The 27969-nt window shown below is 42.4% G+C and overlaps 3 protein-coding genes across 3 annotated transcripts in view; 1 reads left to right on the forward strand and 2 right to left on the reverse strand.

Annotated features, from left to right (window-relative positions):
• The window catches only part of sh3gl2a (SH3 domain containing GRB2 like 2a, endophilin A1), a gene marked incomplete in the record, with an annotated part of 696881 nt that overhangs the window by 120180 nt on the left and 548732 nt on the right, over nt 1-27969 (reverse strand).
• On the reverse strand, nt 1711-14562 carry LOC129855617 (tetratricopeptide repeat protein 39B-like). Its single transcript, XM_055923478.1, has 18 exons — nt 14319-14562; nt 10432-10472; nt 9711-9815; nt 9309-9440; nt 8809-8885; nt 7648-7777; nt 6929-7034; nt 6614-6679; nt 6214-6322; nt 5590-5657; nt 5450-5509; nt 5028-5189; nt 4139-4230; nt 3796-3916; nt 3589-3700; nt 3328-3445; nt 3053-3169; nt 1711-2957 (listed from the first exon to the last, which is right to left on the reverse strand). The coding sequence occupies exons 1-18, from the start codon at nt 14349-14351 to the stop codon at nt 2843-2845; spliced, it is 1764 nt and encodes a 587-aa protein (XP_055779453.1). The 5' UTR covers nt 14352-14562; the 3' UTR covers nt 1711-2842.
• snapc3 (small nuclear RNA activating complex, polypeptide 3) lies at nt 15142-27879 on the forward strand. The gene is made up of 9 exons (XM_055923486.1): nt 15142-15430; nt 15757-15840; nt 15972-16053; nt 16489-16593; nt 16835-16984; nt 17519-17601; nt 18855-19013; nt 27108-27215; nt 27383-27879. The coding sequence occupies exons 1-9, from the start codon at nt 15201-15203 to the stop codon at nt 27528-27530; spliced, it is 1149 nt and encodes a 382-aa protein (XP_055779461.1). The 5' UTR covers nt 15142-15200; the 3' UTR covers nt 27531-27879.

Here is a 27969-nt window from a genome sequence, read left to right on the forward strand (position 1 = left end):
AGCGTTCGGAGCAGCACTTTCGTCAGTGATCCTCGGACGTTGCAATTATTCTGAATTTATATAGTGGGGTTGTTCTGCATTTCTCAATATTAGAGCATGACTTCCAACCCACTGAAATATACACTACATTACTAAAAGTATGTGGACACCTGCTCGTCAAACCTCTCATTCCAAAATCATGGACATTAAACGTTCAATCAAGGCTGGGTTAAAGCTAGATGTGAGGAGTGGAAAGGGAATTTTAACCCCACGAGTGTGTTGCATCGTGGAGAGTAAGTAAGGCCTCCGGTCGGTAGGAGGCGGCTGATGCGCAGCCTATAAAAGGTAGAAATGTCAATCTCGCCGGGTTTGGTGCATTAGGATGTCAAAGTGAAGAAATCCGACCGGCAGAACTCCTGTAGTGGCCCGTGCTCCTCACACTCATATGGAGTTGTGCTGCTATAACAGCGTCCACTCTTCTGGGAAGGCTTTCCACTAGATGTTGAAACATTGCTGCGGGGACTTGCTTCCATTCAGCCAAGAGCATTAGTGAGGTCGGGCACTGATTTTGGGCGATTAGGCCTGGCTCGCAGTCTGCGTTCCCATTCATCCCAAAGGTGTTCGGTGGGATTAAGGTCAGTGCAGTCCAGTTCTTCCACACCCATCTCAACAAACCATTTTATTATGGACCTGGCGTTGAGCACAGGGGCACTGTCATTCTGAAACAGGAAAGGTCCTTCCCCAAACTGTTGCCACAAAGTTGGAAGCACAGAATCGTCTAGAATGTCATTGTATGCTGCAGCGTAAAGATTTCCCTTCACTGGGACTACGGGGCCTAGCCCGAACCATGAAAAACATGCCCAGACCATTATTCCAAACTTCAGGTAGCATTTTCCTTGTATCCGCCAAACCCAGATTAGTCCGTCAGACCGCCAGATGGTTTACCGCAAGCTTTACACCACTCCAGCCGACACTTGGCATTGAACATTGTAATCTTAAACTTGTGTGCGGCTGCTCAGCCATGGAAACCCATTTCATGAAGCTCCTGACGAACAGTTCTTGTGTTGACTTTGCTTCCAGAGGAATTTTGGAACTCTGTAGTGAGTGTTGCAACTGAGGACAGACGATTTGTACGCGCTACATGCTTCAGCTCTCGGCGTCCGGTTGTGTGAGCTTGTGTGGCCTACTACTTCACTGCTGAGCAGTTCTCCTAGACATTTCCACTTCCCAATAACAGTACTTAGTTGACCGGGGAAGCGCTAGCAAGGCAGTAATTTGACGAACTAACTTGTAAAGGTGGCATCTATGACAGTGCCACGTTGAAAGTCACTGAGCTCTTCAGTGAGGCCATTCTACTGCCAATTTTATACACCTGTCAGCAACGGGTGGCAGAAAAAGCCGAATCCACTAATCTGAAGATGTGTCAAACAAAAGTATATATACACACACAAACCACCTGAAACATGTCCGTTGGAGTTTGATTGTACAGTAAACGCGCTATAACAGAGAACCTCTGATTTGGATACAGTACTGAATAGTAACAAAAAAGCATCCTCTGATAACTGACTGAACAGTTATAGTTTGCTGCTCAGACAACAGTAATGTGCAGTTTGTAGGTGTGATGCGTTTTGTTATTGAGATCTGATAGTGACAATAAATGGGATCATTGTAGGATGTAATTGTCAGTGAATGAATGGCAGACAATTCATGCAAAAAATAAAATCTCATTCATCCATTCCAACAGTTTTATTTGTCAAAATCTTTTGAGTAATCACTTAGTACAATGACAGGTAAAACTTTGCATTTCCAGTGCACCTTCATATCTGTGGATAATAAAGAACCATGTGTTCAAATGTAAATTAATTGGTTAAATTAGCATAAAATGAAACAGAGCAGAATGTATAACAGCATAATGTGTATAGAACATAAATATAAGAGAACAGACAAACTGTAGAGGTACATGTCTTTACAGACTCAAATCAAAGGCTAAACCCAAAACATTTAGGCCATATCCTAACTTAAGATCCAAGTGTGTAGCTCACACGTTTCTTGTAAATCATGTATCGATTACAAATGGAAGATTTGTGCTTAAAATGAGTTATGCACTCAAATCTCTAGTCATGAGTCGACCCTACAGAAAAGACTCAAATTCTAATTTTGCACCATTTACATTTTAAGTGCAGGCTTTTTCTAAGTGTACTATAATCAAGGCTCTTTCAAGTCTGTACACCTCCATATCAAGGTAGAATGGACCCAAGATATTCAGCAATTCCTCGTTGGCAGTGGCGCATTTTACCTTTACGTCCTGTGAAGGATGGTTTTGTTCTCTTTTTAACAAAAATATATGCCTTATAGAAATAGGACATGTTAATCACAAAACATAGCATGACTGCAGAAAAGCTGTTGTTAATCTAGGGTCTTGACTGTGCAAACCACAAGGTTGAGACAAGATGGAAAAATGCTTAATAACAAGAAAACAGGAACTGAGCAGAGTAGCCACCGACAACTCAGCTCAAACTTCACAACTAACACTTCCGGATATCTGGATCCTGTGTGCTGTGAGGCTGGGACCAGCCTGGGCACCACCGATAGGCTAGCAAGTTTAAACCACGCTAAGCCTCTACTGTGACAGGCCAACTCTAAAGTTGGAACTACATCTGTCACAGTATAAAAGAAGATGTCTGTACTATTTCAGTCAGTTCTCTGCTTTACCCTGCGTGGTGATACAGTGAACCCGTATATACGAAAATTGCATTTACCATTTATCGCTTATGTTAAATAAAAATAATTAAAGTATATTCGGTGACTCTGAATCACATTTAATCCTGATACCAGATTCAATTGACGCAACCTTTTACAGTCCTCAAGCTGACGTGCGGTGGGGTGGAAGTTTGGCCACCGAGGTCCCCATTGTGTTAAGGGCAGCATGGATACGGAAGTGTAGCCTCGACTCCATGCTATAACCCTTGTAGTTCAGCCTGTAAACATCCAGATACGTCTTAATAACATCCATTCGTCATCCTAGGCAGTAAACAATGCATCTAAAGTAGTGCTGGTTTCAATTGACACTTACTTGGCATTTTCTATGGTGGTGGTAGCCTTCCCCAAGTCTCCTTGCTGCTTGTAGAGAAGACCCAGTTCATACATGCTGTATGGCACTAGGTAGCGGTCATGCTTGATCCTGTTTTCACTGTAAAAACAAAACAACACAACAATCAGATTGTAAGAAAGCCAACAGATCTATTACATTTGGGTGCATCAATAGTCTTAGTAGATGGTGGGCTGCCCCCTGAAGAGCCACACAAACCACATTCCTCAATAATCAGTGAATGGCAATAATAGCCTTACCTGGAGATGACGTGTGTGAAGCAGAGTTGGGCCTGGTCGAGACGGCCCAGGTGTCTCAGACACAGCCCCTTCAGCATCTGGACCATGCACTGGTCATCCACGTGGTACTCTGATGGATCTGGGAGAGGAAAGAAAAAAAACATTTTATTCTTTATTAGACAGGGGCTGACGGACCAGAAATCAGCCCTGGCATTTTTTCCCCCTTGAGACCCCCACACCGTCCCATAGATTAGACCTAGAGCATTGTGAAGGTAAACTCACTTGGGTCATTCTTCAGTTGCTCCTCTGCTTTCTCGATAGTGACCAGAATGCTCTCTGTCAGTTCAGGCCTTTTGCCAACGATGGTGAAGCCATTCCAAACGTATATCATTTCCTGTCATGAGGAAAATGCATTTTAGACCTAAATACCACATTTTAAAAGTTAACGTATATTGCTTTGAATAAATCAAATAAAAAAAGTGTTCTCACCATGGCAGGAATCACCAGCGTCACTGGGGTTGCGGCGCTGTACCGCTGAGCCTTCTTCGCGGCGAACTTCTCCGTTGGGATAGACTTCCCTGCAATCCGCAGCCGCAGGCTCTCCACCTGCCTTTAAGACACATGAAAGTCACCATAGCTATAAACCTTAACAGCCCACCTTCCCTGTGTAACAGTGCCTTCTGTTCAGTTTATGATTCATGTAAATATTACATTTATGCCATCCTGAATATATAGTCATCTTTTTTTTTGGTGTGGACCTACTTTCTTTTGAAGTTGTATAGTATCTTTGGGTGCCATACAAATAAAATGTGTCTTTATTGACAACACATACCTGAACAACTGTTCCACATTCTCCCCAGTTTTCTTCACCTCCTCCTCTGGCATCATGCTGAGGATGGAAGCTTTCTGGAACACGTACATAGCCTGCCAGGAGAGACCAAAAGTCACAATGAATATGACCCATCTGTACCCAGACCTCCAGGGAATATACCAGTGTTAGAACATGGGGGAGCTGTAAAGAGCAAGACCGTAAGAGTTCAAAAATAAGAATAAAGTGTAGAAGAGGAGAGGAGAGTTACTGGAAAACTGGAAAAGGACCTTCATCTGTGACCGGGAAGTAAAATGGTTTTAGTTAGGCTGTTAGGGCAGCAGGTAGCCTAGCAGTTAGTGTTGGGCCAGTAACCGAAAGGTCACTGGTTCATATACCCGAGCCGACAAGGTGAAAAATCTATCGAAGTCCACTTGATCTTAATCTGCACCAGGGGCATCGTACCACTATGGCAGACCCTGGAAAACAACACATTTTACTGCACCTTTCCAGTGTATGTGACAACAACAAAAAGTGTGTGTACTATACCTGGAAACTCCATCCTAAATGTTTTAGTCAGGCTGCTACAGGTGTACTATACCTGGGAACTCCATCCTAAATGTTTTAGTCAGGCTGCTACAGGTGTACTATACCTGGGAACTCCATCCTAAATGTTTTAGTCAGGCTGCTACAAGTTTACTATACCTGGGAACTCCATCCTAAATGTTTTAGTCAGGCTGCTACAGGTTTACTATACCTGGGAACTCCATCCTAAATGTTTTAGTCAGGCTGCTACAGGTGTACTATACCTGGGAACTCCATCCTAAATGTTTTAGTCAGGCTGCTACAGGTTTACTATACCTGGGAACTCAATCCTAAATGTTTTAGTCAGGCTGCTACAGGTGTACTATACCTGGGACCACTTGCTCTCTTTGCAGAGAAGGTTTGCATACTGGTAGGCCTCCAGCCAGTCCTGCTGGAAGGAGTAGGACCACATCAGCTCCCAGTAACACAGATGGTGGATCTGACGCCACTCCTGCTGCGCCGCTATGCACTCCAGGAACTTCTTCTGGGCCTGGCGAACAGATACACAAAACAAGGAGATATGGTTCTTGTTAGACAGAGGGGGTCAATTTTATAACTTGTAACATAGCAGACAGGGTCATATTCATTAGGGCACAGCATAGCAAAATGCTTTGCAACAGAACACAAGCGTTTCTCATTGGACAAGTTTAGGAAGTTGCTCCCAGTTATGTTTTCTTCCATTTGGTACCTAATGAATACTACACAGGAAAATGTATGAAGATGCCATTCTTAAAAAGGGAGATTACTCACAAATTCAAAGTTACCCTTGAGCACAGCAATCCTGGCCTGGTAGAAGAGAATGAGGGCCCCCTGGAGAACAACCACAGTCAATGTTAACGGAGGAGAGGGGCAAGTGGGAAGACCTTGCAGGAGGGGGACTGTTCACTTACATTGGGGAACTTTTCAATGTAGGGCTCCAGAAGAATATCAGACTCTACCAGGTTCGGCTCACCAGTACCTATAGAGAAGGGAAGACAAGGCATCAATCAACCCTAATGGCTGTTGTAAATTAAAACCCATTATCTAAGTATACATTTACACAGGCAGTCCAATTCTATAATTTTCAATAAATCGTCTTTTGTCCAATCAGATCAGTTCTGAAAAAGATTTGATGTGAAAAGACCTGATTGGTCAAAAGATAAATGAGTGGAAAAGAGATCACAACTGGGCTGCCTGTGTAAACACAGCCTAATAGTCCAGCCTAATAGTCCATACAAATGGATTAAATGCTCTTCACATAAGAAACCAGCTGGAGACAAAGTGACTTTGTAAAGCGTGACTGCGACAGTTGATGATCACAGTACTGTAGTAACAATGGAGCATTTTAGCATTGTCACCACCAGAGGGCATCCTTTATCCGCAAAACTCCAGTCGCCTGTGTGGCATTTGAGGAGTAGGTCAATGTTCCCCCTAGACACAGGTCTTGGGTCCTTTTTGGGTTTTCCCCAATTTAGGGTTCCCAGGTTATGGTAAGGTTTCGGGGAGGGAAAGCTGATCCTAGATCTGTACCTTACCCAGTATGACGCTGATGTAGAGGTGGTACATCAGGAGGCACAGAGTGCTGAGGATGGAGCGCAGGCTGTTGTTGGCTGCCCCCTCCCTCAGCTTGGACAGACCCACTTCCTGCACAACAAGCCTCTGTCAACAACATCCACTTCATTGCATCGTCATTGGCTTAATTATGAGGCATAATGGGAAGTAAACTAAAGAAATGTATCATTTCAAACATTTACAGATTTATTATTTTTTGACTTATGCAAGCACTCAGTTTTTGGGGGACAATAACTACTTTGAAAAAAGAGACTCCCCACTCGGACTATCCAAGAGAAAAGGAGTATTTTGCAAGGCGGCCGGTGTGCGATGCTGAATAGTCTGTCAGAGAAAGAAGTGGTGAGACTGCTCCTCGTCACCTACCCGGTCTCCAGAGAAACCCATCCACTCCAGCAGTCTGAGGACCTTGCTCGGCAAGAGAGACAAATACTGAAAGAGGAAAACCAAACGGTGAAAATAGAGTGACCTCAGCATCTGAGGACTACAAAACAAAAATCCCGCTTTCATGTCAAAGAAAAAAAAACAGCCAATAGAAAATAAAAACATTCATAATTTGAGTTAAGAAAAAAATATTTGTAATCTTACATTTGACCGCTTTAGCAACTCTTATTAATCTGCCTGTCCTACCATCTTCTACCTCACCCATACCGCTGAAACACTAAACACCAACGCTCTTACCAAGTTAAATGAACCAATGCCCATGTTCACACCACTCCTGAAGTGAGCTTGTGTGCTCATCTGGTCAGACTGGTTCTTTGCCATGGTTGACATATCATCACATTCCCTGGTAGAGAGGAGCCAAACAGGTATTTGGTTATTTTACAAGGATCCCCATTAGACATTGCTAATGAAGCAGCTACTCTTCCTGGGGTCCACACAAAACATGACATAATACAGAACATTAATAGACAACAGCAGCTCATGGACAGAATGACATATATTGAACTATGAACTTGAGTACACTATCAACCATGCAAGATCTCCCAAAATACTTGACTCTCAAATGTGACCCTGCTAAAAACAATCACTGCTTGATAACGTTTGATTCATTTCTTTCTACTGCATCAATTCTGTGAACAGTCATTCTTATACTGGAAGCACAGGAGGCTGGTGAGAGGATGACGGCGGCGGCTAATAATAAACTGGAATGGAGTGAATGGTATCAAACATATGGAAACCACCTTTGATGTGCTTGATACCATTCCAGCCATTACTTTGAGCTCGTCCTCCCCAATTAAGGTGTCACCAGCCACCGGTGACTGGACTACGCAAACACGAAACATAATATCCTTTTCACAATATATCATCAACCAGTTCATGTGAAACCAGGCCAGCTCAGTACAGCTTGGTTTGGGTCAGTCTTGTGAAGAAAAAAAAAAAGAAAGAAAACTGCCCACTTGTAGATCAGAAAGCTGTTGCGGATCTTGATGCCTCCTTTGATGAAGCTGATCATGCTCTCGTCCAGAAAAGTGAGTGCAGCCTTCTGCAATAGCGCCTCAGCATAGCACAACTCCGCATGCATCTCCTCTGCAGCGGGCAAGGAGCAAACAAAGAGAGATGCCTGTCAGTCGAAGTCCAGAATAGACCCACACATTTAAACCAATGTGGATGTAGTATATGTAAACAGTGCATTCGGAAAGTATTCAGGACCCCTTCCCTTTTGCCACATTGTTACGTTGCCTTATTCTGAAATTGATTAAATACATTTGTCAATCTACACACACAAAACATGTTCAGACATTTTTGCATAACATAGAAATGTATTTACAAAATAATTCAGACCCTTTGCTATTGACCCTTTGAAATTGAGCTCAGGTTCATCCTGTTTCCATTGATCATCCTTGAGACGTTTCTACAACTTGATTGGAGTCCACCTGTGGTAAATTCAATAGATTGGACATGATTTGGAAAGGAACACATCTGTCTAAGGTCCCACAGTTGACAGTGCATGTCAGAGCAAAAACCAAGTCATGAGGTCAAAGGAATTGTCTGTAGAGCCCCAAAACAGGATTGTGTTGAGGCACATACCCAAGAAGAACCAAGGCTATAATTGCTGCCAAAGGTGCTTCAACAAAGTACTGAGTAAAGGGTTTGAACACGTACGTAAACGTGATCAGTTTAAAAATAAATAAAAAACTGCAAACACTTCTAAAAACTTATTTTTGCTTTGTCATTATGGGGTATTGTGTGTGTAGATTGAAAAACAATTTAATACATTTTAGAATAAGGCTGTAACTTAACAAAATGTGGAAAAAGTAATGGGGTCTGAAAACTTTCCAAATAAACTATACTGTGCATATATTATAATTTTGGTACAGCAAATAGTATTTTAACCCCATGTGTGCTTGGCATCCTGAAGCATGACAACCTAAATACATGAAATCAATCAAAAGGCCAGTCATGAAACATGTACATTTCAGTATGGATGACTCATATTACATACTCATTTTCACATTGTCATGCATCATACATACTACATGTATGAATGTCCAGATGTCAGCATACTGATATCATCCTTTATAACCTACAACCATCACGGAGATGGTAGCCCATCACACCTTCAGTTAAGTTGTCAGCTGGCTGCTTATAAAACATTTCAGTGATGGCCTCCACCATGGTAGTCTTCTTCCGGAACCTGTGATAAGATAACGTACTGTGTTAAAGTTAGAATCCTTAGTTGCTACATCCACCTTTGGACAAAAATGTATAATTTGTGCACTACGATTGATTCTTGAAGAATATAACACAGATAAATGCCTCATGAGCTTAGTTCAACTGTCATACCCCATCAGAACCCAAAATGTAAATTTGGTTGACTCCAATGTTTGCAAACTAACAGACCTTGCATCATCCATAGTTGCATTACTCCAGGTCCATCCTTCAGCTTTTTACCAAAACAGAGGCGGGGTGGCCGCTTAGCTATTGCTTCGATTGAAGACTCTAGCTGTAAGTCCTGCAATGTCTGAATCTGATGTGTGAGAAAGCTTCTTCAATGCATTGGCGATTGAACTAGATGCCCTACATTCATGTAATTTCTATGAGAGAAGCAAAACCGTACATCTGGCACGTCTGCAGAGACTCCTTCAGAGCAGTCATGGCGTTTTCAACATCCCTGGGTTCAAAGGTCATGCCCGCCTGCATGGCCAGCATGCTGCTGTAGCCCACAGCGTGGTACATACTCTGGCTCCTCCTGAAAGAACATGACAAAACCCTTCAGAAACAGAAGAAACTCGAGAAGCATTTTATTGAGAAATGGATCCAATGTGACCAACCAATGAATATACACTGAGAGAAAGTGGACAGTTTCTGGTAGCCAATTTGGACAATTTGTGTTGGCAATATTGCAGTAGAATACACTTTACCAAACAGGTCACCATCAATCACTATTAGAGACAGACATGAGCAGTTCAAAGGATGTAAAGCCTCAAGGCAAGCTATGATGATGGTGAATGGGACACACCAGGGTCTGAGGAGATCCAAGGCGTCAGAGAACCGGTTGTTGAGGAAGAGGTCAAGCGCTTTGGCACTATCCTGCAACGCAGTCTCTAAATCCATCTGGGATTTCCTGGGAAGGGAAACAGAAGTGCAGATCAGGTGTAGTGTTTCTCCAGTAATGTTCTACACATGGATGTCATTGGCTGCTTTTAACAGGACTCTAGCAAAGGGTTACTCAAGTACTATTTGAGAAGGTCAAGTAACACAAAATGTCCTAGGCGGCAAAGGTCATTTATTGGCGTATTAAAATAAACTCACAACCCATGCGATTCCAAACTGTTCAAACCCCTCTTGCTGGCATTGAGAATTTAGCAATTTTAAAGCTACTTTCCTGTAATTCAACACTCTTCCATGTCTTGTGTGTGTTTATATGATACCAGGGGTCGAATCCCAACAGAGTTCCTAAAAAACTTGAGTCTGTATCGACCCTGTTCTGGGTCTGGATTGCAGTCCACCAGTTGAGTATGGGGGCTATAGCAATCACAGCATGCGGCAGACAGTATTAAATATCTATTTAGACACAGAACACAATGTTGAATGTGTCTGCATCAGCTGAGATTTGTGCTGTAGGCATTAATACTGTAACTATGGTTACATAGCTTATGGACTCTGATAGCTCTTTTACATGAAGGGAAGATCTAAATCAGTGTGTATCTTAGCATAGACTTGTGAAGTAGGAGACTTACATCTTATCAGGTACCAGGAGAAAGGTATCCTCTGGGTCTATCTGAAAGTCAAGGAAATCAAGTTTATCAACTGCACAAGGAGCCATCATCGGTGCCTAGCCAAACTGCAAGCCCTTTGGCTGTGTTTATATAGGCAGCCCAATTTTCTCCACTTACTGGTCTTTTGCCTTTTGGTCAAAAGGCCATTTAGTGGAACAATATAAGACATGGGATAAGTGTAAACGTAACCTCTGAGAATCAATCGAAATACCATCGCAGTGAATTTATTTTTCTTCTTTGGTATAGCAGTGCATTTGTCACAGGATTCCCATTGGATAATTGAGAGTGCGGGGCCTCGTTCAAATTCCTGAAGTGTATCCTTCCTTACCCTCTTCCTTGAGGTGTTTCTAATCAGTTATTACTTCAAACGGAAGGCAATAACAAATTAGTCACTTACAGTGAGGGGTTTATTAATCCTTGTTCACACTGCAGGCCTTATTGCTCAAATCAGTTTTGCTTTTCAAATCCGCTTTGGAATACTGACTGTCCAAACCGCAAGTTACAAGTGACCAAATCTGATGGGAGTGTGTTCAGACTGCAATCATTTGCTGACATGGCTACGCTAGTTGTCATAGTAATGACGGGTGCGTGTGCAGTGGTGTAGACTGACTGGTGGTGCTCGTGGTTCCCATCGCTCAGAAGTTATGTAACAAGCTAAGGTGACAACAATGCCTGCCATGGACGTTTCCCAGGTGCTTTGAATACTCAATCATGGTGTAAAAAAAATGTTTAGAGCTTCAAAGAATAAGATGGTCCAACTTTCAAAACGAGTCCTTTTTGGCTAGCTACAGCAGTCAACTAGCTAGCTGTTTAGCTCTCTAGCACACAAACTAATTTGTTTGTCAACAATTAACAAGCTAGTTAGCTACCACATGTTCTTGTCAAACTGTCGTAGCTAGCAAGCAACAAGATATGCAGTCTAAAAACCACTTCAGGGCAAATAGATCAGATTTAACCGTTAAGACAAGTCACAGCGCCAGGAATCAGATTTGTACCGGACCACCTACGAAGGGGGTTGGAAATGTGTCTTGAAATATCCGATTCCGTGTGCTTTTTGGCTGTTCAGAATGCAGGAAAAAGAAAAGACTCATATCAGAAATGCAATTTTTGCGGGGATTTGAGTCATTTCGAACCGCCAATGTGAACAAGGCTTTAATAGCCCAGTACATATTCTCATTCACCCCTTTAGATTTGTGTGTATTAGGTAGTTGTTGGGGAATTGTTAGATTACTACACTCGCATTAACATTTGCTAACCATGTGTATGTGACCAATAAGATTTGATTTGACATTGGGACACAGGGGCTGTACAGTAACATGCTCATAGAATTAGAATATCAGAATGGCCATCAATCTTCTTATGAAGGGATAAATGTCAGTCATTTTGGTCATGGAGTTGGTCAACCATGTTTGCCACAAAAACCTTATTTATCTCAAATTTTGAGCACAAATGTGTTTATGTAACAGTATAACTTTACGTCGTCCCCTCGCCACGACACGGCGCGAACCAGGGAACTTCTGCACACATCAACAACGGTCGCCCACGAAGCAGCGTTACCCATCGCTCCACAAAAGCGCGGCCCTTGCAGAGCAAGGGGCAACCCTACTTAATGTCTCAGAGCAAGTGACGTAACTGATTGAAATGCTACTAGCGCGCACCCGCTAACTAGCTAGCCATTTCACATCCGTTACACTTACATCCCTGTTAGTGAGCATTTCTCCTATTTCCCAAGATAAATCAATCCACCTGACAGGTGTGGCATATCAAGAAGCTGATTAAAGAGCTTGATCATTACACAGGTGCACCTTGTGCCGGGGGCAATATAAGGCCACTCTAAAATGTGCATTTTTGTCAAATCAATGCCACAGATGTCTCAAGTCTTGAGGTAGTGTGCAATTGGCATGCTAAGTGCAGAAGTGTCCACCAGAGCCTTTGCCAGAGAATTGAATGTTAATTTCTCTACCATAAGCCGTCACCAATGTCATTTTAGAGAATTTGGCAGTATGTCAAACCGGCCTCACAACTGCGGACCACGTGTAACCACGCCAGCCCAGGACCTCCACCTCCGGCTTCTTCACCTGCGGGATCGTCTGAGACCAGCCACCCGGACAGCTGATTAAACTGAGCAATATTTCTGTCTGTAATAAAGCCATTTTGTGCGGGGGAAAACTCATTCTGATTGGATGGGCATGGCTCCCAAGTGGGTGGCCTGACATCCAAGTGGGTGGCCCCTGCCCAGTCATGTGAAATCCATAGATTATGGCCTAATGCATTTATTTCAATTTACTGATGTCCTTATTTGAACTGTAACTCAGTAAAATCGTTAATTGTTGCATGCTGCCTTTATATTTTTGTTCAGTATATATGCACACCAAAATTACGATCTGCTTCTCTGAATTGCCTTGTGAAAGTCTAACACCGTAAGATCGTATATTGTAATTTAGCTAGCCATGTTGGCAATAGAACACACTTTCAAATGCCCACCTGACCAGTTTGCAATTTAGAATGGACCTTTTAGAATGCGTAAACAGTAATTGTGTGATGGCGGGGATGCAGGGTTGTGTTCCATAGAAAACAACTACAAGTCAGCTTGCTCTAGTAGTTCCTCAACAGCACAGCTACGAGAGCCATATTGGTATGAAAATAAACAACGTGCTATTTAGAGCGTTTCCCCAAAATGCATGTCTTGTTTTTGGCTTCAAAGACAATAACAATTGTAGGCTATAACAAATGTGCATTGTCACGCAGTGAGAACGATACTTGAGATAATCCAAATAATGAATGATTACCTAGTTGGGCTAACTTTTTTACTTCTTGCTGTAGGCCCACATCATCATCCTCTTCCTGCATCCCTACTTGTAGCCTACCTGACTCTGGTATAATGCACTTTCACCTCTCACTCGCTCAGTCTTGCATGTGCATCTTCCTGAATTAATATTAGATATTTTAACAGATCAATCTCGCTGGCATAACGCAAAATTATTTAGGGCTGTTTTTGTAATAACGAGTTTATGAATGTATTTAATCTGTAGCCTATAAACTGCATGGTTTCCCGACTTTTAGTGGGAGGACAACACCATATCATCGCGTGACTCCAATTTTACGTGGATATGGTGTTTATTATATCAATAGTTGGGCATTAAGCCCTTTCCAATGCCGTCTCTCGCATAACGAATTTTACGACACAAAAATATCCTACCATGTCCAACGAACAAATTAGGCCTATCTGTCTGCATGCATAAGATTGTACCGAAACATCCTACTTCCATCACAGCTGTCTTTGTTGATTTGTTTAGAAGGTAGCCTATGACTTTAATAGCATAAAAACGGGGGATGGAAACGTGGTTAGTAAGGCAGTCCACTTAATTGTTACCCAGAAATGATTGATATTGAGATAAAAAGGTCTAATGCTGCCGTTTTAGAGAACAACAAAACATTGAAGCTATTAGGCATCTTCGACCAAATTACACTTTCCAACTATAAAGTAATGTGTATGATGCTATACAAAAATTATATTGAACGCTTCTATAGAAGTAGGATTAGGTAAAAAAAAAAAAATGTTGGTCAGTCCCATGATAGCAGATTATTTTGGTGGACATACAAAATACCCCCAAAAATGATATCCCAATTTTTATCCATAGAAGGGTCCTTTGGAAGAGGGACTGTTGACATATATTTGACATTGTTATTTAAAATTGTTATTGAAATGTAACCACTCAAATTCATGGACAGATCTACAAGGACTGATCATCAATGATATCAACATCAGATTTATCCTTTAAATAAAATGTAGGCCTATTGAACATTCAAATTTAAAAAAATAAGTAAACCGGCTAAAAACGTCTTACCTTTTGGATGTTCCCATTCTTCACGTGAGCCATGTTCGATAGGACAGGAATGATTGTCAAATAAAGAAGAAACGTATTTATAAATACATTGGGTGGGCGGGGATAGGTCTAAAAGATACCAGTTGATGAAAGAAAGGAGATAGTTCTCTGAATTTAGACGAAAAAAATAGCTATTGGGCTTTGGAGTTAATCTTTCACCAGAAGGAAGAGAACTTGCCCATTTGACACCTTTATAAAATAGCCTACTAAATTATGCATGGTGGGGTTACATAATCAAGGACACACCCACCTAAATTACAGGGCTCCCGAGTGGCGCAGCCGAAGGCACTGCATGTCAGTGCAAGAGGCGTCACTATAGTTAAATAAAGGTTAAATACAAATAAAAAATGCTAAACACAGCCCCACAATTACCCTTTATTAGAGAGGGGGTTCGATTAATCTCGCCCGGGCACCCGTTTAGGCGTGTTTTTGCCCGGCTGAAAGTTGATTGCATTCGATTTGGAACCTGGCTGCTCCACTCTGTCTTATGGTGAAGTCGGCGCAATGCAAAAGTGACGTAATTAAGCACGTGTATAAATTATTAGGATTCTGTGATTGCTTTGTATAAAAATGATTTATCTGCCCTCCCAATGAAAACTAGTCATGGAAAGAGATGTTGCACTATGTTGACAAAATGACCGAGCAGCGCAGATTACTTTTCCATTTGAGATGGGCACTCCTCCCTCCCCGCTTTCGCTGGATGACGTGCCGGGTTTCGCTCGGTTCAACCCGGGCCAGTGTAAAATAACTCAATTAATCGGTAGTTTCCCTTGTATTTTCCCATCTCGAGACACTTCATTACCCAGCGGTACCTGGGAATTTTGACGTCATTTAGATGAAAAAATGGCGGCGAGCAGCAGCTCAAACGTGACCGAAAATATTCCAGTTTTTGAGTATAAAGACATAAATACCAAACCATTCCACGTTGGCTCATTCAGAACAGCATGGCTTGAGAAATTGAAACCAATTGACTATTCCTACGAGGAAAAATACGAAGAGACTGACGATGCCGACTTTGCAAAGGAGATGGGAATCGCACCTGAAACGTTGGATGAACTGAAAGCTATCTGTAGGTTTGTACAGTAAGGGGTAGTTATAAGTGTATTTGGTACTCTAGTTAGGTAGCTGAAAAGCCATTGTGTCAGTCTAGTTGACAAGCAGTAGCTTTTCAATATGCTAGTTATCGTTTGTAAATAATAAGATGTTTGTTGAACTTCAGCGTCTGTAGTAGAGGACCAGGGATATAACTTATATAACTGTTTTTGTTTTATGACGCATTTTAGAATGTTGGTCAAAACGAGTGGTATCAGAGATGGTTTTTATAAAGTGAAGATTCAGACCATTTGCTGTCAAATGACCCATTTGTTCTGTAATCTTCACATTGTTGAATTTTTCCTAGCGTTGACACTCTTCGCTGTCAAGCTGAAGACGAGCCTCTTGACACCAACGTTGTGCCACCTGACCCCACTCTTCAAACACTAATGTAAAACATTACCACTTTTTCACTATACAAATGATATCCTAGACCATTTATACATGATAAATGCACCAATTCCATGTTCTACAGACAGTTACTCATTCACTACATTAAAAAAGTGTTGCCTTAATGTTCAGACAGAGGAAGAAGAAGCAGGACTACAAAGGCACCCTGAGGATCGATAAGATAAGCAGAGTTGACCACTACCAAGACGAACTGGTTAGTTATACCCTGTGAAAGTAACCGCCCCTTTTGTTTTACTTCCGTGGGATTCATGACTATATTATTTAAGTAATTTAAGATATATAAACTTATATTTGTGTTTGAGGATGTATTTACTTCTACCAGGCATTTGCGTTGCAAACCACTGCACACATTTTTTGCCCATTGAATATCATTAAAAAAGCCTACAAAAGTTCAAAAACTTCATGGCTACTGCTTGGAAAACAATGGGTCACTTGCATAGAGTATAACCTGTTGATGTGACCTTTAACCTGTAGCGTGACTGACACCCGGAAGTCTACGCACCCAGACCCCTGGGTCGTATTCTTCAGTTTGGTGCCTAATGAACACGACCAACAAGAGCTAAGAGGGGGCTGTTTTAAGAAATTTGATTGACGTGTGTGTGTGTGTGTGTGGTGGTTGATCTTCTAGGAGAGCCTAGCGGTGGGTAAAAGGCCTGAGGACCCTGTTGACTTGGTGCCAGAAGGGGAGATAATTTTGAGCATCAACGTTCTCTACCCAGCCATATTTGAGAGAGTACGTGCAGTTTCACTTCTTCGATTCCAAGTCTTTGTGAGAATCACCAAAAGTTGGAAAGCCTAATTCCAACAATCTCCATCATTAGACACAACAATAGATGTGCTTTTGTAAGACATGTACATTATCTTTGCCTATTAATCTAATTTGTACCATGGCATTGTTGAATACCCATTTCTTGTTGGCTTAAAGGGCATACTAGAGCTTGTATTATTTCCCTATAACGTACGTTCTCTTCCAGTTTAGGTATGTGAGGCCCCACATGACCCTTCAGATGCTGGGCTCCCATAGTCTGGTGGACCTGAGGGACGCTATCTGCTGTATCAGTGACCTGCAGGTCTTTGGAGAGTTCAGCAACACGCCTGACATGGCACCGGACTTCATCAGCAAGGTGACACGCACACAAAGAGACATGCTCAAACCATACTATTGTAATGGTAGGTGGGTGCTTATATTTCCCTGTTTCACACATGTACCAGTGTGTATTATACACGTGTGAAATGGAAATGTATTTTCTGCATATCCCAACTCCCCCTGAGACACCCTTTAGAGATTGGGGTCACGGCCAGGGTCAGGCATTATCAGCGGCGACCCTGGAGCAATTGGGGTTAAAGTCTTTGCTCAAGGGCACATAGGCAGGTTTTTCACGTTGTCGGCTCGGGGATTCGAACTAGCAGCCGTTTTAGTTACTGACCCAACGCTCTAAACGCTAGGCTTCCGTCGGAATGTGAATCCATAGTCGCTAGACAGTTTGTCTTAAAAAGTCGTCCCTTACATCGCAGAGCAGTGCACAACAAACTAATGAATCCAAATGTTAGACGCTACCACCCCACTTCCAAAACCAAACATTCAGTAGTATAAGCCTACATAATATGACTTGATCATCATGTCGGTGTTGGGTGAACCTTTTCACTGTCTGTTTCAGGATCACTTCAAATCCGCCTTCTTCTACTTTGAAGGGGTCTTCTACAATGACATGCGTCACCCTGAGTGTCAGGACATGAGCGAGTAAGTAGCTCTCTCTTCTTTCTCGCTTTCTCTGACATCCAACTGTCATCTGGCTATATCGACTGGACTGACTGAACCGTCATCCCCTCTGGCTACATCGACTGGACTGACTGAACCGTCATCCCCTCTGGCTACATCGACTGGACTGACTGAACACTTCAGACTAGGCTTACTTGAACTCTCACCTTAGCTGATCCTGATCCTGTGAGAGAACATCTGTGGAAATGGGCCTGTAGAAGCCAGAGAGTAACCCGAAAAAGACAAAAGCCAGGCCTGTATATTGCAGAGACATTTAGTGTAGAGAGTGAGAGGTAGGGGCAGATCCACAAGGTATTAAGACAATACTTTTTTCAGCCATAGAACTCTATATTGGATCGGAGGTGGAGATTTGGGAAGGTTTTAGGTGCAGAATATTGCATTCGGTTTGCCTAACTATGACCCAGACTCAACTATATGCCTGGGTTAACCTTTGGGATGTGTCAGCGGAATCAACAGAGATGTTAGGTTGTAATGGGCTACAATCCAGTTTCTTAAAATGTCAAACAAGACCCATTGGAAATAGGAAAATACGTTCTCCATGCTCCCCTCACATCCACTTAGCCATTTGCTCAGTATCTGCTATATCTAATGGATATTCATGTGCATTTTATTGATGAACTGGAAACAACCTTTTAAGCCCAAGTATAATCAAATAATTTCGCAGACAAGGCTAGTAAGTATACTGAACAAAAATATGAACACAACATGTAAAGTGTTGGTCTCGTGTTTCATGAGCTGAAATAAAAGATCCCAGAAATTCTTCATACACACAAAGCCTATTTCTCTAAAATGTTGTGCACAAAGTTGTTTACATCCCTGTTAGTGAGCATTTCTCCCATTTGCCAAGATAATCCATCTACCTTACAGGTGTCATATCAAAAAGCTGATTAAACAGCATGATCATTACACGTGTGCACCTTGTGCTGGGAAACAATAAAAGGCCACTCTAAAATGTGCAGTTTTGTCACACAACACAATGCCACAGATGTCTCAAGTTTTGAGGGAGCGTGCAATTGGCATGCTGACTGCAAGAATGTCCACCAGGGCCTAATTTATTTATTTCAATATGAACTGTAACTCAGTAAAATCTTAAATTGTTGCGCTTTTAGATTTCCAAAGTGTATTTTCTGGGTGTTGGAGTTCATTTCTCTCCTTCTACTTTCTACTGTACTTTTCAAATTGGACAATAAAGTTGCATTGTACTATATTTCCAGGACCACCATTGATTGGGCAAAGACCAGAGACTTTCCCACGTTCCAGAAGGCCAAGATGGAGGACACCAGGTTCTACGACCTGATCGTGAAGGTGGGCTACCCCTACCTCTTCTGTCACCAGGGAGACTGCGAGCACGTTGTCATCATCACCGATATCAGGTCAGAGGTCGTATTTTGTCATCCATATTGATACCTGGATTTTGAGCTTTGACTTGGTGTGTCGTTTCCCCCTACAGTGAGCTCAAAGTGTTGGGACAGTGACACGTTTGTTGTTTTGGCTCTGTACTCCAGCACTTTGGATTATAAATGATACAACTATGAGGTTAAAGTGTAGACTGTCAGCTTTAATTTGAGGGTATTTATAATCATATTGGGTGAACCATTCAGAAATTACTGCACTTTTGAACATAGGTCCCCCATTTTAGGGGACCAAAAGTATTGTGACAAATTCACGTAAAATGTTTAGTATTTGGTCTCATGTTCATAGCACGCAATGACTATATCAAACTTGTGCCTCTACACATTTTTGGGATGCATTTGCTGTTTGTTTTGGTTGTGTTTCAGATTTATTTTGTGCCCAATAGAAATTCATGGTAAATAATGTATTGTGTTATTTACAATAAAAGTGACACACTACATTATTTACCATGAATTTGTATTGGGCACAAAATAATCTCAAACACAATCAAAACAAACAGCATATGCAAGAGCGAATATAGTAGACAGTTGCTGTCAAAAACGGATTGATGTGCTTTGCTGTGTCCTTTTGGTTGACCTCTTAATGACATCTTCTCTGGATGTTCTCACTATATTTAGTGTGTCATTCCGTAACTTGACAGTACACCTGTTTCTTTGAAGTACAAAATGCGTTTGAAGTTTGAACTTGTTGATCTCTTAGTGACATCCTCTCAGGTGATGTGTAGTGAACTTGTTGAACATAAAGAAATGTGTTTTAAAGTAAAAATAACTTTGGGATAAGAATATATACATATAAATATATGGATGAGCAATGAGTGACCATAGGCAAGATGCAATAGATGGTATAAAATACAGTATATACATATGAGATGAGTAATGCAAGATATGTAAACATTATTAAAGTGACTAGTGATCTGTTTATTAAAGTGGCCAATGATTTCAAGTCGTTTAGGCAGCAGCCACTCTGTGTTAGTGATGGCTGTTTAGCAGTCTGATGGCCTTGAGATAGAAGCTGTCTCTCAGTCCCAGCTTTGATGCACCTGTACTGACCTCGCCTTCTGGATGATAGCGGGGTGAACAGGCAGTGGCTCGGGTGGTGGTTGTCCTTGATCTTTTTGGCCTTCCTGTGACATTGGGTGCTGTAGCTGTCCTGGAGGGCAGTTAGTTTGCCCCTGGTGATGCGTTGTGCAGACCGCACCACCCTCTGATGAGCCTTGCGGTTAAGGGCGGTGCAGTTGCCGTACCAGGCTGTGATACAGCCCGACAGGATGCTCTCAATTGTGCATCTGTAAAAGTTTGAGGGTTTTAGGTGACCACCTTCACCACGCTGTCTGTGTGGGTGGACCGTTTCAGTTTGTCCGTGATGTGTATGCCCAGGAACTTAACTTTCCACCTTCTCCACTGCTGTCCCGTCGATGTGGATAGGGGGGTGCTCCCTCTGCTGTTTCCTGAAGTCCACGATCATCTCCTTTGTTTTGTTGAGAGAGAGGTTGTTTTCCTGACACCACACTCCGAGTGCCCTCACCTCTTCCCTGTAGGCTGTCTTGTTGTTGTTGGTAATCAAGCCTATTACTGTTGTGTCGTCTGTAAACTTGATGATTGAGTTGGAGGCGTGCGTGGCCGCACAGTCATGGGTGAACAGAGTACAGAAGGGGGCTGAGCACACACCCTTGTGTTGAGGATCAGCGAAGTGGAGATGTTGTTTCCTACCTTCACTACCTGGGGGCAGCCCGTCAGGAAGTCCAGGACCCAATTGCACAGGGCGCGGTTGAGACCCAGGGCCTCAAGCTTAACGATGAGCTTGGAGAGTACTATGGTGTTGAATGATGAGCTGTAGTCAATGAACAGCATTCTTACATAGGTGAAGGAGGAGGAAGGGAAGCGCTACTAAGGTACACTATAGTATATTTTGGTAGATAGAAGGTGCTCTTTGGTAAAAGGTGTAAATTGGTCATCAAAAAGGAGGACCAAGGCACTCTTCATATAATTAATTAAAATGCCTTTATTAGTATGGCATGTTCAATAGAAACAAAGTTGTTTAAAAACCGCGTTTCGGCTGCATGGCCTTGTCCAGATGGGATAGGGAATTGTGACGGTGATTGCATTGTCTGTGGACCTATTGGGGCGGTAAGCAAATTGAAGTGGGTCTAGGGTGGCCGGTAAGGTGGCGGTGATATGATCCTTGCCTAGTCTCTCAAAGCACTTCATGATGACAGAAGTGAGTGCTACGGTGCGATAGTAATTTAGTTCAGTGCCGCCTGGGGTACAGGAACATTGGTGGCCATCTTGAAGCATATGGGGACAGCAGACTGGGATAGAGAGATTGAATAGCCAGCTGATCTGAGGATGCGGTCTGAGCCGGCAGCCTTGCAAGGGTTAACGCGTTTAAATGTCTTACTCACGTCGGCCACGGAGAAGGAGAGCCCACAGTCCTTGGTAGCGGGCAGCATCGTTGGCACTGTATTATCCTCAAAGCAGACAAAGAAGGTGTTTAGTTTGTCTGGAAGCAAGACATCAGTGTCCTTGACGTGGCTGGTTTTCCTTTTGTAGTCCGTGATTGTCTGTAGACCCTGCCACATATGTCTCGTGTCTAAGCCGTTGAATTGCGACTCCACTTTGTCTCTATACTGACATTTCACTTGTTTGATTGCCTTGCGGAGGGAATAACTACACTGTTTGTATTCGGCCATATTCCCAGTCTCCTTTCCATGATTAAATGTGGTGGTTCGCAGTGTCAGTTTTGCGTCAATGCCGCCATCTATCCTCGGTTTCTGGTTTGGGTAGGTTTTAATAGTCCCAGTAGGTACAACATCTCCTATACACTTCCTTATAAGCTCACTCACAGACTCAGCATATGCTTCAATATTATTCTCTGAAGCTACCCGGAACATGTCCCAGTCAGCGTGATCAAAATAATCTTGAAGCGTGGATTCCGATTGGTCAGACCAGCGTTGAATAGTCCTTAGCACAGGTACATCCTGTTTGAGTTTCTGCCTATAGGAAGGGAGGAGCAAAATGGAGTCGATCACATTTGCCGACAGGAGGGTGGGGGAGGGTGTTGTATGCATCGCGGAAGTTAGAGTAGCAGTGACCCAGTGCTTTTCCAGCGTGATCAATATGCTGATAGAATTTAGGTATCCTTGTTCTCAAATTTGCTTTGTTAAAACCCCAGCTACAAAAAATGCAGCCTCCGGATATATGGTTTCCAGTTTGCATAAAGTCTAGTGAAGTTATTTGAGGGCCGTCATGGTATCGGCTTGAGGGGGGATATACACAGCTGTGACAATAACTGAGGAAAATTCGGTCAGCATTTGATTGTGAGTAATTCTAGGTCGGGTGAGCAGAAGGACTTGAGTTCCTGTATGTTGTTACAATTACACCATGAGTCGTTAATCATGAAACACAGTCCCGGCACCTTCTTCCCAGAGAGATGTTTATTCCTGTCGGCGCGACGCACAAAGAATCCAGGTGGCTCTAGCGACTCCGACAGCATATCCCGAGAGAGCCATGTTTCCGTGAAACAGTATGTTACAATCCCTAATGTCTCTCTGGAAAGCAACCCTTGCCCTAATTCCATCTACCTTGTTATCTAGAGACTGGACATTAGCAAGTAATATACTCGGAAGCGGTGGGTGGGTGGTGTGCGCGCCTCCCAAGTCTGACCTGAAGACCGCTCCGTCTACCTCTTCTCCGGCGGTGTTGTTTTGGGTCAGCCTCTGGAATCACTTCAAATGCCCTGGGTGGTTCGGACAAAGGATCCGCTTCGGGAAAGTTGTATTCCTGGTTGTAGTGCTGGAAAGTTGATGTCGCTCTGATATCCAATAGTTCTTCCTGGTTGTATGAAATAACACTTTAGATTTTCTGGGCTAACAATGTAAGGAATGATACATAAAAAAATGGTTTCCTAAGGCCTAGAAGCGAGGCAGCCCTCTCTGACGGCGCCATTTTGGTTAACCTGGATAGGTTTGCCTGTGTATAAGTCAGTCTTAAGCTTGTCCTGTGAACACTGCGAGCAAGAAGAAACCTCGCGAGAGAAACAGAAAACTCTAAAGAAGAAGAAAAACATGGAGTTGTTACTTATAGACACGCACGTGATGACCGTAACATCGGAAGTAGGATGCAGGCTTCAACAGAAAAAGGGCTTAGTATAAATCAATACTACAAAAAATAGTTTTCTACATTTGTGCAGAACCCAAATACTACTCATAACGGTGCTGGGAGATCAAGTGGTTATGTCTAATGGACAGCTATGGGGTAAGGCGTTTGATTACCCAGCCTGTAGCCGAAGGAGAAGAATATACAGACCAAACCTTGAGTGGAATACAGGCTTGAGGACTGGGATGTGTTTCACAAGGTGGTGTGTAATGAGCTGAGAGTTAGCTCACAGGGTTATTTATACCTTGTACAAGGGGTAGGAGGCTAAGGGTTATTTATAAATTGTACAAGGGTTATTTATAAATTGTACAAGGGTTATTTATGTATTGTACAAGGGGTAGGAGGGCAAGTGGCGGTGGTGTTCGGTTACAGTCAGTCCCAGGTCAAAGACGGACATGCTCTTCTCTAAGAACAGTAATTAGAACAGTCTTTTCTAAGAACAGTCTTTTAATATTGCATAGAAAACTTTAATAATTGTAATATGTATGCTTACATTTCTGTACTGAAGATTTAAGAAAATAAAAGTTTTTAAAGAAAATGTTATTTACCTTTTTTAATGAAATCTTTCTCTCGAGCTGTCTCTCCCCGCTCTGTTTCTGTCTCTACACAAGAGCCAATGGGTTCTTGGGATGTGTGTGTCAAATCAAAATCGAATTATATTTGTCACATGCGCCGAATACAAAAGGGGTAGTCCTTACTGTGAAATGCTTACTTACAAGCCCTTAACCAACAATGCATTTAAGAAAAATAGGATTTAAGAAAATATTTCCTAAATCAACTAAATAAAATAAAAAATGTAACAATAACGAGGCTATATACAGGCGGTAGCGGTGCGGGGGGGGGGGGGGTGTCAGGTTACAAGCAGGGGTATTTACAAGCAGAGACGTGTCTGCAAGCTCGGAACTCTAGGCGTCTAACAGATAACGCCTTAATGCGTTCAATGATATGAACTTAGGGTGACCCTAGGTTCACAACATGCTTAATGACTTGGGCACCCACAATGTTTCTGCTTATGAAGCAATAAGTGATTGACAGGCTTAAAACCACCTATAAAATATAATTGTACTCTTTAACGGTGTGTTCTTTACTAATGACTTAAACAGATAATTTTAATATTCCCCTTCAGTGATTCCCCAACATCTTGTCAACATGTGCTTTTCCACATTGTTATATTACAGCCTTATTCTAAAAATGGATTAAATAAAAAAAAATCCTCATCAATCTACACACAATACCCCATAATGACATTAGTGAAAACAGGCATTTTAAAATATTAGCAAATGTATAATACTTTTTTTTATTTTTTAAATACCTTATTTACTTAAGCATTTAGACCCTTTTGCTATGAGACTCAATTGAGCTCAGGTGCATCCTGTTTCCATGGATCATCCTTGAGATATTTCGACAACTTTGTTGAAGAACACCTGTTGTAAATTAAATTGATTGGACATGATTTGGAAAGGCACACACCTGTCTATAAGTTCCCACAGTTGACAGTGCATGTCAGAACAAAAATCAAGCCATGACTTTGAAGGAATTGTCGTAGAGCTCCGAGACAGGATTGTGTTGAGGCACAGATATGGGGAAGGGTACCAAAAAATGTCTGCAGCATTGAAGGTCTCCAAGAACACAGTGGCCTCCATCATTCTTAAATGGAATAAGTTTGGAACCACCAAGACCCTTCCTTGAGCTGGCCGCCCTGCCAAACTGAGCAATCGGGGGAGAAGGGCCTTGGTCAGGGAGGTGACCAAGAACCCGATGGTTACTCTGACAGAGCTCCAGAGTTTCCTCTGTGGAGATGGGAGAACCTTCCAGAAGGACAACCATCTCTGCAGCACTCCATCAATCAGGTCTTTATTGTGGAGTGGCCAGACGGAAGCCACTCCTCAGAAAAAGGCACATGACAGCCCATTGGAGTTTGCCAAAAGGCACCTGACCATAAGAAACAAGATTCATTGGTCTGATGAAACCAAGGTTGAACTCTTTGGCCTGAATTCCAAGTGTCACGTCTGGAGAAGCATGGTGGTGGTGGCATCATGCTGTGGGGATGTTTTTCAGAGGCAAGGACTGGGAGACTAGTCAGGATCGAGGGAAAGATGAACGGCTCAAAGTACAGAGAGATCCTTGATGAAAACCTGCTCCAGAGTGCTCATGACCTCAGACTGGGGCGAAGGTTCACCTTCCAACAGGACAACGACCCTAAGCACACAGCCAAGACAACGCAGGAGTGGCTTTGGGACCTGTCCTTGAGCGGCCCAGCCAGAGCCTGGACTTGGACCCGATTGACCATCTCTGGAGAGACCTGAAAATAGCTATGCAGCGACGCTCTCCATCCAACCAGACAGCTTGAGAGGCTCTGCAGAGAAGAATGGGAGAAACTCCATAAATACAGGTGCGCCAAGCTTGTAGCGTCATACCCAAGAATAATTGAGGCTGTAATCGCTGCCATAGGTGCTTCAACAAAGTACTGTGTGAAGGGTCTGAATACTTATGTACATTTTAATATTACATTTTTTTGTATATATTTGCAAACATTTCTAAAAACCATTATGGGGTATTGTGTGTAGATTGAGTGGGGGGGAAAACACATTTAATCAATTTTAGAATAAGGCTGTAACTTAACAAAATATGAAAAAAGTCAAGGGGTCTAAGTACTTAACGAATGTACAAAAAGTGTGTTATTTTCTAAACAGGTCACCTGATATGGATGAAAATAAGCTCAAATTTAAGCTGACAGTCTACACTTTAACCTCAGTTATTGAATAATTTAAAAACCAAAGTGCCGACTACAGAGCCAAAACATGTTGCTGTATCTATGAGAAATCAATGTGTCAGAAATCCGTTCACCTTACTCATATCAGTATTGTGAAGGTCAGATTTCTTGTAAGACAGCAGGTCAGGGGAAAGTGCTGCCCTTTCTAGATGAATAAGATCAAGTCATTTCTTTGATCAATTCACTCACATGATAAAGAGCCTTGAGGCTTTCCAATTGATCTGTATTGTAGGTCAGCCTTTTAAGCTTTCTGAGACTGATTTGATTCAAGTTTTAGCATTCTTTTGACTGGTTTTCTTTGCTGGAGGCACTAACTGTGCATGAAGGCTGGTTTTGTGGCGTGACGTTTCCAAGAAGGCCTCAGTGATGCCAGTAAAACTGTTACCAAACTGTGCTGGCTCAGATATTTTCCCATCACTTTGTCCTTTTCAACAGTTTTTATTTAACCTTTTATTTTGACAGGGAGTCAAGGCTGAGATCAAGGTCTCTTTTCCAGATGAGCCCTGTTTAATACAGAATACATCCATAAAAAAATGATAGTGTTTTGCTTTTCATGTATTGTCATTTTAAGACATTCTTAAGTAAAATGCCCTGGACCAGTGTTTTCCAAAGGGTGCACGTTTTGGTTTTTGCCCTAGAACTACACAGCTGATTCAAATAATCATCCACCTTTGATCTTTTGAATCAGCTGTGTAGTGTTAGGGCAAAAACCAAAATGTGCACCCCTTGGGGTCCAGAGGACCGAGTTTGGGAAAAAAGTGCCCTAGGCCTACAGCGCAGGGGTCATACTCATTCCATGGAGGACCGAGTGTTCACTCCTCCCTTGTACTTGATTAATTAATTAAGGTCAGCAATTAGTAAGGAACTCTCCTCACCTGGTTGTCCAGGTCTTCATTAAAAGGAAAAACAAAAAACACTAGGCCCTCCATGGAATGAGTTTTACACCCCGGCACTGAGGCACCAATTCATCATATTTTAAAGTGCATTGGAGACCATTCCACGATAAAGGTGAAAGGTTCCAGTCACTATGGTAGATGCGTAACAAGGCTAGCTCAGTACAGCTTGTGTTGGCTAGGTTTCATTAGTGTGGACATGTTTTTTATTTTATCTCTGCCCAATGTTTCCAGACTGGCTCATAAGGATGACTGCCTGGATAGGAAGTTGTACCCTCTCCTTACCCACAAGCACAGGGTCATGACCAGGAAGTGCGCCGTGTGTCACGTCTATATCGGCAGGTGTGTAGAGAAAATATGTCGCCCACAATAAAAGATAATTACTTGGGTTCTGAGTTTTCCCTTTTTACATGACCTGGCCAAAAAAAAAATTTGCCCTAATAATTGACTGTACATTAGTTTTAATTCATTACAAGTTGTCAGTGTACTAATTTGACTTTTATTTTCAGATGGTTAACCACAAATGATCCCTTTGCCCCAAATGACCCGTGTCTCTTCTGTGAGCGGTGCTTCCGCATGCTTCACTACGACAAGAAAGGAAACAAACTAGGACAGTTCCTGGCCTACCCTTATGTGGACGCTGGGGCCTTCAACTGAGACCGAGCTGGTCACGTTACTAACGTTTCTCCCTTCTACTGCTGTGCAGTATTGGCACATAGGGAAGTTATTTCTGTTGGCATTAAGGCACTTTATCTACTGTTCTATTTGCCTTGGGATTCATGATCACATGGAAATGTTTGTTAATAAAGCATTTTGTTTGCTGTAGTCCTCTAGAATTGTAAAGCTCATAGACTGTTCGTTTTGGATTGATGAACCTTCAGTGGTGAGCTGGTGATGTCACCAGCTCATGCTACTCATGATGAAAAGTTCACTTGAATGATTATAGCTTCGTAGCTCGTATGAAGAATTGGTTTCACTAATTAAAGAGGAAGTAAGTGGGATAACACCCTGTCTTCTGCTGCATGTCGTGGCTCTGAATATTTCTTCCTGCAAAAGCTCTTGAGTGATGGTGACTTGGAAGGGAACTCTAGCAACA

This window comes from Salvelinus fontinalis, chromosome 5, assembly GCF_029448725.1.
Source record: "Salvelinus fontinalis isolate EN_2023a chromosome 5, ASM2944872v1, whole genome shotgun sequence".
In the NCBI taxonomy this organism is placed as follows: Eukaryota; Metazoa; Chordata; class Actinopteri; order Salmoniformes; family Salmonidae; genus Salvelinus; species Salvelinus fontinalis.

Coding starts and splice junctions, on each gene's coding strand:
- snapc3 (XM_055923486.1), top strand. CDS start 15,201: ATGGCGGCGAGCAGCAGCTCAAACGTGACCGAAAATATTCCAGTTTTT. Junction 16,594..16,834: donor ACCCAGCCATATTTGAGAGA/GTACGTGCAGTT, acceptor GTTCTCTTCCAG/TTTAGGTATGTGAGGCCCCA. Junction 17,602..18,854: donor GAGTGTCAGGACATGAGCGA/GTAAGTAGCTCT, acceptor CTATATTTCCAG/GACCACCATTGATTGGGCAA.
- LOC129855617 (XM_055923478.1), bottom strand. CDS start 14,351: ATGGCTCACGTGAAGAATGGGAACATCCAAAAG. Junction 5,510..5,589: donor ACATTGAAAAGTTCCCCAAT/GTAAGTGAACAG, acceptor GTTGTTCTCCAG/GGGGCCCTCATTCTCTTCTA. Junction 3,917..4,138: donor AATGTGGAACAGTTGTTCAG/GTATGTGTTGTC, acceptor TGTGTCTTAAAG/GCAGGTGGAGAGCCTGCGGC.